The sequence below is a fragment of the Uranotaenia lowii genome, chromosome 1 (assembly GCF_029784155.1).
Source record: "Uranotaenia lowii strain MFRU-FL chromosome 1, ASM2978415v1, whole genome shotgun sequence".
NCBI lineage: Eukaryota > Metazoa > Arthropoda > Insecta > Diptera > Culicidae > Uranotaenia > Uranotaenia lowii.
The window spans coordinates 79,727,349-79,738,571 of NC_073691.1; the positions used below are offsets into that span (position 1 = coordinate 79,727,349).

The window sequence follows — 11,223 nt, forward strand, 5'->3', positions numbered from 1 at the left end:
ATGACTTATTCTTGATGATGTGCAGCTGTGTCGCAGATTGTAAAGTTGATTTTCGTTTTGTGAATATTATTTAATTTGTTCTCCGTTGTGTCAATTGTTAAAATAAAAATTGAGTGCTTCTTTCCGCTAAACGAGTTTGACATGCCTGCTCTAGAGCAATAGATGAGCACGATGACAGCAGTTAGAGCGAACCTAGGTTGCCTCTGGTTTGCCTCCAGGTGAAAAAAAAATACGGTACATATTTATCAACCGAATTCCATCATGTAAATTTTTAAAATAGCAGAACTTAAAAAAAAACATCGCAAATTTCATTCAAACGAACTGCCAACACTGTATACAGCAAAACGAGTTTTTTTTACCTCCCCTTTTTTAGCAGATTTTTCAGTCGTCAAATCGCTCTAGAAGGTTCCAAACGTGTAGTGGCGTCTAATCTGTGTTTTTTGTTCTGTCTGTTTGTGTTCCACATTAAAAATTGAAAATTGCATTCTTAACAGGTGAAAAATTGCTGCTTTTCGTTGTTTTAATATTAACTCGGTTGTTTCTAAAATTTTATTACTTACATATTTTAATGATTTCTTTCCTAAACCAGGTTTTATTTGCTTCAAATCAGAGAAAGAAAATAAAAACTTGAAAAATGGCTACCCCAGCGGGTTACGGGACATTGCTCGAGTGTCCTTACAATAAAGCACATCGTGTTCAAGCAACTGCGATGGCACGGCATCTGTTCAAATGCCGAAAGATGTATCCGAATATTGAATTTGTAACATGCCCGTTCAATCATGCCCATAAAATTGCGGAACCGGAACTAAAAATGCATACGGCTACCTGCGAAGATCGGGCCAATTTTGACATGTATAAGTACTGTATTACGACGGCGGCCGCAACTCATACTAGCGCCGAGACAAGAGAACCAGAGCTCGTTTACAATCAGGAAGAACCAAACGCCCCTTGCCTGGTTCAGGACAACGATGATGAATGCTGGGACGATTTACGCATGCCAGCATACAATCCGCAAGAATATTGCGAAAAGGCTAAAGTTATTCGTAAGGCAACTCTTAAAACTCCTGCTGAAAAACGGGCATTTTACGAACAGGAGATGAAGCGGCACCGAGAGTTGGAAATGAAAATAAAAAAGGAAATGGGAGAGGATGATACAAGATCTGAAAAACGGAGCATGTATAGATCGCGTTCCCGTTCTCGTTCACCTATGCTTTCGTCGAGAAGAAAGCGTTCCCGATCCAACTCTCGACCTCGACGTCGATCGCGCTCCAGATCACCAATTCAAGCACGTAAGCGCTCCCCTGTTAGCCGTCGTCGTCGATCGGTGTCCAAGTCGCCAATTCCTAAATCTAGATCTCGATCACGGGACCGTCGCTCTCGTTCCAATTCTAGAAAGTCACGTTCACTAGACAGGGAAAGGGAACGCAAACGTAAGCGTTCTCGTTCAGTCGAACGGGCACGTCGTAAATCTCCCTCGCCAAATTACAGTCGAGGCAGGCCCTATTACGACGGCTACTCTACGAAGACGTTTGACTACGGAAGTGGCAGCTCCCGTTCTTATGGCAGCGGTTATGATCGATACGACTACTCGTACAGCAGCACTACACGCTACGATTACTACGGCCTTCCATCTTACAGCCGATATGACGACTATCGCTTCACGGAGCGCGCCCGCAGAGACACTAAGCGGGATTCCCGCGATCGTGACGATGAGGAACACATCTATCGACGCGATTTTAGAGATTAGGATTATTTTACATGTTTTATCTGTGTATTTTCCTGACAATTGTGTCCACCAATTTATATATATTTTATTTAGTTTTATGTACCATCGATAAGGATGTCATAATTTAGAGTTTTACATTGAACAATTGTAAAGGTACATCATACACTACTTTATCCATTCAATATGTGAATGAAGACAACAAAATATCTACCTTGAAGTAACATTAAATCAGCGTTTTAGAATTTAGATTCAAATAAAATGTTTCTAGACAGCTTGCATGATAAAACATTTGCAATCGTTTAATTGAGTTGAAAGAAATCATTATTAACTATGGGAACAGGTAATAAGTAAAAGTAAATATAGGTAAGTATTCAATTGCTCTGCAAATCTTATTTGAAGTTCGTCAGTCCTCATTATTCGTGCTCGTCATGGTCGGAGTAGCACCCAGGGTGTTCCAATTTATAAAAAATACTTCGAATTTCTTTCTGGAGGATTGGAAACGTAAAACAACAATCACATCGCGATCGCCGGGTCAAGTGACGAATTTTCGATTTGTGAACATGACATTTTAGACGTTAAATAGAAAATGTAGGCTACTTACCAGGGGTGAATTGAAGCCGAAGACTTTCTCGAGTTCTCCTAAGTGTCTGTTACGCAGCAAGACTATTCACGTAATATTTTACTTTGCTTTATACAAGCAGAACTTCGACCTCATCTGGTTCAGGCAGCATAGCGTCCATATTTCGGGAAATTCTTCGGGTTCCGTTTAAAAACTTATGTTCCGTTCAAAAACTAAAGTCGAGTCATTACCATCGCTTTTCGAGAGTTTTTTGAGAGGCCTTTTTTAAACTGTCAATGATTTTGTGATATATCACTATGTTAAGTATCAACACAATCCATGAACGGTTTTCCAAATTTTAGATTGATTTCTATAGGAATTAAAATAAGAGCTACTTGGCCTCTTCGCCCAGTGCACTCAGTTTCTTCAGGCTATCTTCAAATTCCACCGGTTCTATTTTTCGTTTAGCATCTTCGTACCGGGGTGGACCTATCAATTCCACTACCTGGTCGTAGTTCAGGGTTTCCTTTTCCAGAAGGGCTTCTGCCAATGTACGTAACTTTTCTGCGTTTTCCTTCAGAATCTTTTCGGTTTGCTCATATGCTTCGGTAATGATTCTTCTGGCCTCGGTATCAATGAGGTTTGCTAGATTTTGCGAGTAAGGCTTCTGAGCGTAAGGATCATTATCTGCTTCTTCCGAGAATGACAACGGACCAACGGCTTTATTCATTCCGAAGTATTTGATCTGTAAGAGATGAAGGTTGATTTTAATGAAAATCAGATGGAAAATTTTTATTGGGTGTTACCTGTGCATATGCCATTTTGGTGACTTTCTCCAAGTCGTTTTGGGCACCCGTCGTTATCTTACTGAAGGTGATATTTTCCGCTGCTCGACCACCAAGTGCCATGCACATTTTATCGAACAACTGTTCCTTGCTGTACAGTTTCTGTTCTTTCGGTGTGTATTGTGCGAACCCTAGGGCCATGCTAGTTCTCGGAACTATTGTTACCTTCAGGAGAACATCGGAGTTTTTCAAGAGCCAACCAACAAGGGCATGGCCCGATTCATGATACGCAATAACTCGTCGTTCCGCGTGCGATAATGCGTGTGATCTTTTTTCCGTTCCACCAACTAACCGTTCTACGGCATATTCTAGATTTGAAGGTTTAACAGTTTTCTGACTAGTTCTAGCAGCATGTAAAGCTGCCTCGTTGCATACGTTTGCAATGTCAGCTCCCGAAAATCCTGGAGTCAGTGTTGCTAAGCGAGACGAATACTTATCAGGGCTAGCTTCCAAAGCTATACCAGAAAGATGTTTCTCGAAAATTTCTTTACGCTCTGTCAAATTTGGCAGATCTATCAATATGTGTCGATCAAATCGACCGGGACGTAGCAATGCCTTATCTAGAATGTCTGCACGGTTCGTACTGGCCAGCATTAGAACACCTTCCTTAGAGGCCATTCCGTCCATTTCGACTAACAATTGATTGAGTGTTTGTTCCGATTCCCCTGAGCTAACACCTCCAAAGCTTCCTCCGCCATCCCGTTGCCTTCCAATAGCATCGATTTCATCAATGTATATAATGCATGGTGATCGTTTTTTCGCTTCCTTGAACAAATCACGAACTCGTGCAGCACCCAAGCCACCAATCATTTCGATAAATTCTGATCCGTTCATACTCAGAAAAGGAACTTGAGCTTCTGTCGCCACGGCTTTCGCCAACAAAGTTTTACCACATCCAGGAGGACCTAGCAACAGTGCCCCTTTCGGAACTTTCGCCCCCAGACGCTGATACCGTTCGGGAGCCTTCAAGTAGTCGACAAATTCCATCACCTCTTGTTTGGCCTCCTGTAAACCTGCCACATCTTTAAACCAAACTCCGCGGCCACCTTCTACCGGATCCACCAGAGTGAACTTGGCTCGTCCCATTTGAGTCTTAAAAGGAATAACTTTAGTTATAATCAGGAAGAAAAATCATTGCCCAATAAACTCACAAACGAATCCATACTGATTGGACCCCGGATACCGCGCATCCGGCTCAGCAATGCAATGATCACACCGGTGGCCACTAGTGTGAACAATATTCTGCCGCTGACGTCGCCACTTCGCTCAAACTGCACCGACACTCCGTCCTTGATGCCCAGCTGTTTTTCCACCCGCCTAAGTTTTTCTTCGAACTTGTTCACATCAGCCACGGCCATGTGAAAGATGGTCGAATGGGATCGGCGACCCTTGATGATCGCTCCGTCGTGCAAGATAATGGTGACCATTTCCATGTCGGGATGGACCACCACTTCTTTTACCTCTCCCACCGCTAGCATATGGTGGACGAATTCGTGCCAGCTGACATATCGAGTGGCGGTTTCCGGACGATTTTTCCCGGGCACAACCATGGTCAGGAACCCAACCAGCATGTAGATGGTGATCATCCAGATAAGCGTTTTCGTTACGACAGACATCATTTTTTCCTTGTCGTCGTCATCTTTTTTGCCTACAAAAACAAAATAGAAATTTTTATCCTCATCCATTTTGAAGATGACCAAATTTAATGTTTTGTACAAACCTTTCTTACCGCCGCGCTCTGAATCTGATCCGCCGCTGGTGTTCCGTTGGTCCTGTAAACGCTTTACGGATGAATGGAATCCACGGGTAAGTACCGACTGTGGCAACCCGCATGAACGGGAAACCAACCTAAGCATTGCCCGGTATTCATCGTTGAATAATCGAAACTGCTGCCGCGTGATAACTTGGTGAAAACTATCTCCGATCGTCCGGGTTTTTTTATGCGCTGATAAACATTCGGAGCTCCGCATGACGGTGGCTGACGATGTTCTATTGCCAAATGCAACAGCATTTCGCAACACCGAAAACGGTAGCTGTCTGCTTACCAAATGTTTATACTGCTCAAGTCGTAACATTTTTATGAGTGTGACTAAAATATCATGATTTGAATTTTAAACACTTATTTTTCAAAAGAAATCGCAAACAAAAATTATAATATTTTTCGGTGTTATGAAATTGTATGTATGTATGTATGTATGGATCTGTTTGATTGGCAGAGAGTTTTATACTCTATATCACCACTACTTGTTTATATGTTGATTTTCGTTTTTTCGTAGGGATGCTCCTTTTTTCCATAATTTTCGATCAAACTTTCTGTTTTTCTAAATTTTCATGCGAGCTTTCTCTAGGAAACTGAGGATTTCCTTTAGTTTTGTAACTTCAAAATTTTGAATAATTTCGATCAGATTGGAATATCGATCCCAATCATAGTGATTCCTTATATGATTGAATTGAATGCATTTGAGAAGTGCATGTTCGGTGGTAAAATTCGTGTTGCATAGTTCGCACAATTTTGTGTCTCGAATTTTCATCACTCCTAAATAATAGGGTGAATAGTCATGGCCACTTAGTAAGCGATTCAAAGTGCGAATTTGAATGTTGCTTAGTTCGATATCCCAATACCAGGGTTTGGTAGAGAAATTTGATTGTAGTTCATAAAATTTGATTCCTTTACTTTCATTGTGCACCATGTTCCTGTACCATAAATTCGTGGATTCGAGTGATTCTGATTTGTATCTCATGTATGCATCATCAAGTCTCAGTTTGTTCTCGAGTAATATTGGTCCGTCTAATCCTTGTTTTGCTAGAACGTCTGCATGTTCATTTCCCTCTATTCCGACATGTGAGGGTATCCATTGGATTTTTACATTTTTTGTTGTAGCTAGTGAGCATATGTCGTGCGTGACTTGATCAAATTTTTTGTTTATAATGTCCCTTTTTAAAATTTTGCAGGCTGACTGGGAATCGGTGAAAATTACAACTCCAGTTCCTTCTTCGTTGTGTATTTGTTCTAAAGCTACTCTTATAGCTAAAAGTTCTGCAGTTGCAATGTTAACATTATTTACTAAGGAAATGCTTATCTTTGTATCGGAAGAAGCGTCATAAATTCCAATGCCACATTTGTTCGTACTTTTAGAAGCATCAGTGTACCATTGGTCACGGTGACTATAATGGTTGTTTATCATTTCTTGGGCCAGTTTTTTCATAACAATTGGAGATGTTTCATTCTTTTTCATTCTTGAGCCTATCATTTGATCTTCTATCTCGACTCTTATTTCTATTTCTGGTTTTGTTTCTGTGTATATCGTTTGAAATTCTTGTATGTTTTTAATGTAAATTCTTTCTAGAAAAGTGTACTTTGCTTCACTTTGAACGTTGTCCAAATCTAAAGAGTGTAGTTGTTGTGCAATTAGATCGTTATGATGGATATGCAAGGCAATACGTTTTTTTGCTAAATAAGTGCGTTTGAATGTCAGCGGTTCTTCTCCAGCTATTGCTGCTAATGTGTTAATTGGTGTAGTTTTAGTACATCCTGTAGCAATTCTCAGACATTGTCTATTCGTTACTTCTAACATGTCACAATATTTCTTAGCTGTTCCTCCATAGATTACTGCGCCGTAATTCAAATAATTCCCGTACAAAGCTCTATGGTACAGCATCATCACTCTTGGTGTGCCACCATATCTTATACCACTGATTATTTTTAGCATGTTTTGTCTGTCCAGCACATTTTGTTTCAGCATTTTAACATGTATACCGTATCTGAGTGCCTGATCAAGTGTTATACCTAAATATTTGTAGCTCCTCACTGTTTCTAGGGTTTCTCCTCCCATTCTTAAGTGGAGTTGTTTATCACTTTCTTTAAATAGCATTGCCTTTGTTTTTGAGCTATTAAGACGTAATCCTAACTCCGTAGCTTTTGCCATAAATCGGTTTATTTCAGATTGCATCTTGTTAATAGCCTTTTCTAAAGATTTTGCTTTGACAATTTTTAAAAAATCATCTGCAAACTGTAAAGTTGTTATATCTGGGTCGAGGTTTGTATTATGCAAAGAAGCTGTGTAAATATTGAATAAAACAGGTGACATAACATCGCCCTGTGGTACTCCAGTACAAATAGTTTGGCTGACAATTCCTTGATCGGTGTGAATGAGGGTTTTCCGGTTGTTTAAAAAGTTGTAGATCCATGTGCATGTATCTTCGTTGAAACCATTTTGTATCATGATATTGTATAATTTATCAATGTCGACTGTGTTAAAAGCATTTGAAAAATCAAAGAAGACACCAATTGTGGTATAGTTGGCTCTTCGTGCTGCTTTGATTAGGTTTGTTGCATACGTAATACAATGCTCAGTAGACATACCTTTGCGAAAACCAAAAGATAAATCTGGGATGACATTGTTCTTTTCACACGTTTGTTGGATGTCTACTAATACTGCTGCATTTAATATTTTTACAACGGTTGGTAAAAGCGCTATAGGTCGGCTGGAACTTATTTCATTCGGTGGTTTGTTGGGCTTTAATATAGGGATAATTTTTATTTCCTTTAGGTGATCGTCTAGAGTTGCTTTTTGCCACATTCCGTTTAGCAATTCTATTATTTTTGTAACTGATTGTAGATCTAAATTTTTTAATGCATTATAGTTTATATAGTCTGTACCTGGTGATGATGTTGGGGATTTGTTTCTTATGAAGTTTTTCCAATGTCGATAGGTTAATATGGATGTTCTTGTATTGTTTGCTGGCGAGAGAGGTTCTCTGTAATTTGATGGGCCAAAGTTGCTGGTGAGAAACTGTGAAGCCATATCCTTGCTGGTGTTTATAGAATTGTTTTTAGGGTTGGTAACAGGGAGGAATTTTAATCGTCTAACGAGTTTCCAATTTTCATGTGAATTTCTAGGATCAATGGAGCTGGAGAGTTCTATCATTTTGTTTTTAATGTGTTCAAGTTTGGATTTCAAGAAAATAGCAGAAGATCCCGCATAATTAAAAACAGTTGGGGATATAGTACTAACTATTAACTTAATATATTGGTAGCAGTACCAGTATGAAATATCTTCCAAGTATCATTTCATTATACATGTTCAAAATTTTATTACCTCAATAAATTATGACAGGATCGTATCAGTGACAGTGACAATATGATATATGATTTAGTAAGTATAGTATAATAAGAGAATAAAAATTTGCAACCTTTGAATATTGTCTCTGGACCTTATCCAGGACTCTAACAGTGTACGACAAAGTTTCCTTATATTTTCTTAGCATTAGACATTAAATTAAAAAAAAAACAACATTGACAACATTGTATGAGTTAGACAAGTCGTTATCATTTCACCTCTTGCGGATAATAACTAATATTGTTATTTTAAGATGTAGTTGTGAGCTTATGCATTTTTTCGCTCTTGGGTTCAGCATCTGCTAATTTTCACTTCACTTCGTTAAAATTTGTGTCGGCAACCCCACGCCAGGTTCGGAACTGAAAACTGTGTTCAAAATGGCTCCGAAAAAAAAGAATCACGCTGAGAAAAACACACAGAACGCGAAAAGTAAGTAAAACTATATTATATTATCGATAAAAACTAGTGAGATTAAATAAAACTAATGAAATTACAGAAACAAAGATCTCTGCTGAGCGGAGAGCGGAAAAAAAATCTACTGAAAGGCTGAACAATGCAGATCTGCACAAATAGGTAAGATTGTATAATCCATGTATAATATCAGAAATAAAAAATAAAAATCTCAACATTTAAATTTTTTAATTTTATTTTATTTTTTGTGGGAAAGAATTGGAACTATATTGGTTATGGTACAGGGAAGCTCTTTTTAAAAATATTTTACAATATGCGGAACGTATGATTGAGCGTTATTTTTACTACAAACTACTATAAGCAAACTATATCCATTGAAGTTGATGAAATCTATGATTTTGTATTCCAACGTAGCTAGAACATTCAGGTAGATTGTTTTGCTCGCCAAAAGTGGATGATATTTTAACCGTATCCAATAATGTAGCATGAAATATTTGTTCGAAAAAATCGCTCTTTTTGAATGGTAAACATGCTTAACAGCCCTTTCCCCATATGGTACTTTAACAGATAATCATAATACAGATTGTTAATATGGTCTGTGTTATTGTACATATACTGTTCACTTTACAATAAACGATAACGTTTAGAGACAATATAGAATATTCTCTATATATTGTAATTGATTATGCGGGATCTTTTCCAAAAAACTAGGTTTTCACTACTACAGCATTGATTGTAACTACGTAGTGCGTTTTGTTTTTGTTCATAGAGCTGTGACAACTCCGAGCTCCAGTAATATTTTGGTGTATGTTTGCTTATTTTTTTGTGTTTTTTAGTTATATTTTGGGAAAGTTTAGACAGATCTTTCAAGTCTTCGAATTCCCAGTGCTCAACCTGTGCCATTTCCTCCGATATTTTTTGTTTATCGTAGTAGTATTTTTGTTTACGGTTTATCCTTAAATCCAGACAGATCTCAATAAATAGGTGTCCACTTCCTCCGAAATTTTTATCAACAACTTTCCATTGAACCACATTAAATAAATTAAGAGAACACAATGTTAAATCTATAGCACTAGATCTTTGATTGGAAACTGGAGGAATGTAAGTTACCGCTCCATTGTTCAATAGTAATAAATTAGCTCCTATTATGGCATCATGTACAATTGTCCCTTTACCGTTTGACTCTTGGCATCCCCATATTACATTATGACTGTTAAAGTCACCTCCTACTACTACTTTACCGAATCTAGCTGTTTCGTTAAAGAGTGTTGTTATGGCTGTTTCTAAATTATCGTTTGATATTCTTGGGTTCACATAGACGACTACTAGAGCCAGATCTAATTTAGGTATGAATATTCCGAGTGTTTCAAAATCGTCTGTTGTTTGTAATTGAATGTTGTCAAATTTAAATTCCTCCTTCAAGAATATTGCTACTCCTCCATACCCGTCAGCACGGGGTGCCAGATGTCGATGGTAGCCTTGAATATTCCATCGTAAAGTAGAAATCTGTTCTGGTTTGACCCAGATTTCCGAAAGCAATGCTGCATCATAATTTTGGGTATACAGTTCGTGTGTCAGTTCGTTTTTGTTTCGATATAAACTTTGAATATTTGCCTGTAACACCTTGAAATCGCCGGTGAAAATTATTTATCTCCTGCAGATCCTAGCATTTTATTTAATTCACCCAAGATGCAAGCTGATATTTCTCCTCCTTTTGTGCCATGTGGTTTCATAATAGTTTCTAATTTCATGCTAATTGTTGAAATTATTTGTTTCAGTTCTTCTTGTGATTGTTTTTTAATTGTTTCCTCAATTTCCTTTTTAAACCTCTCTAGCTCTCCTGTTTTATACTTATTGAACATCCCTATGCCTCTTGTTTCCTCTTTTTCTTCTTCCATTTTACGTTTTTTGGCGAATTCATTTTGATTTAATCCCAAAATACTGGCCACTCCTGGTACACTATTTGTTTCTACATTAAGTTTGTTTGGTTCTTTATTTTCTTTTTTAGATCTATTTCTCTTGTCGTTTGAACTCCACTCACTGCGCTTTGGTTGGAGTTGTTGTGGAAAATTACGCCCGCTAGCTGCAACTCTGGAGTATGATTCTGCAATTGTTGGAAAATCCTCTGTAGTCCTCAAAACGTCAAACATATTTTCAGTTGGAACCTCGTAGTACTGCCTTGCCTCCTGATAAGTCATGCATTTCTTGGCCATTATTGCTTGTAAGTCGTTTTCTTTCTTCCATCTAGGACACACTCTGTCAGTCGTCTTATGATTAGAATTTGGACAGTACAAACATTTTAAAACGTTACAAGAATTTTCTGTCGAGTGTTCTACAGCACATGACATACATTTTTCAATCAACGCTTTACAATTTTTGGACAAGTGGTTATAACGAAGACATTTAAAACAGATTATCGGTTTTCTAATGTACGGTTGGACTTTGTGTATCACAGAATATATACTGATGTCATTTGGCAAAGTATTAGTACGGAAAACTACACCCATTTTATATGTGGGTTCCTTTTTCTTGTCTTTATAGCGATGCATTCGAAAAACGGAA

General features: G+C 38.1%; 2 protein-coding genes across 3 annotated transcripts; one reads left to right on the forward strand and one right to left on the reverse strand.

Annotated features, from left to right (window-relative positions):
* Window positions 1–373: 373 nt before the first annotated feature.
* On the forward strand, window positions 374–2,012 carry LOC129756184 (uncharacterized protein DDB_G0287625-like). 2 transcript variants are annotated; one of them, XM_055752991.1, is made up of 2 exons: window positions 374–494; window positions 590–2,012. In XM_055752991.1, the coding sequence occupies exon 2, from the start codon at window positions 635–637 to the stop codon at window positions 1,745–1,747; it is 1,113 nt and encodes a 370-aa protein (XP_055608966.1). In that variant the 5' UTR covers window positions 374–494; window positions 590–634; the 3' UTR covers window positions 1,748–2,012. The 2 variants fall into 2 exon arrangements, with proteins under 2 accessions (XP_055608966.1, XP_055608974.1); XM_055752999.1 differs by having other exon boundaries at window positions 376–494; window positions 611–2,012.
* A 615-nt stretch (window positions 2,013–2,627) lies between these two features.
* LOC129738992 (paraplegin) lies at window positions 2,628–5,324 on the reverse strand. The gene is made up of 4 exons (XM_055730345.1): window positions 4,851–5,324; window positions 4,282–4,778; window positions 3,092–4,222; window positions 2,628–3,030 (listed from the first exon to the last, which is right to left on the reverse strand). The coding sequence occupies exons 1-4, from the start codon at window positions 5,203–5,205 to the stop codon at window positions 2,677–2,679; spliced, it is 2,337 nt and encodes a 778-aa protein (XP_055586320.1). The 5' UTR covers window positions 5,206–5,324; the 3' UTR covers window positions 2,628–2,676.
* Window positions 5,325–11,223: the final 5,899 nt, after the last annotated feature.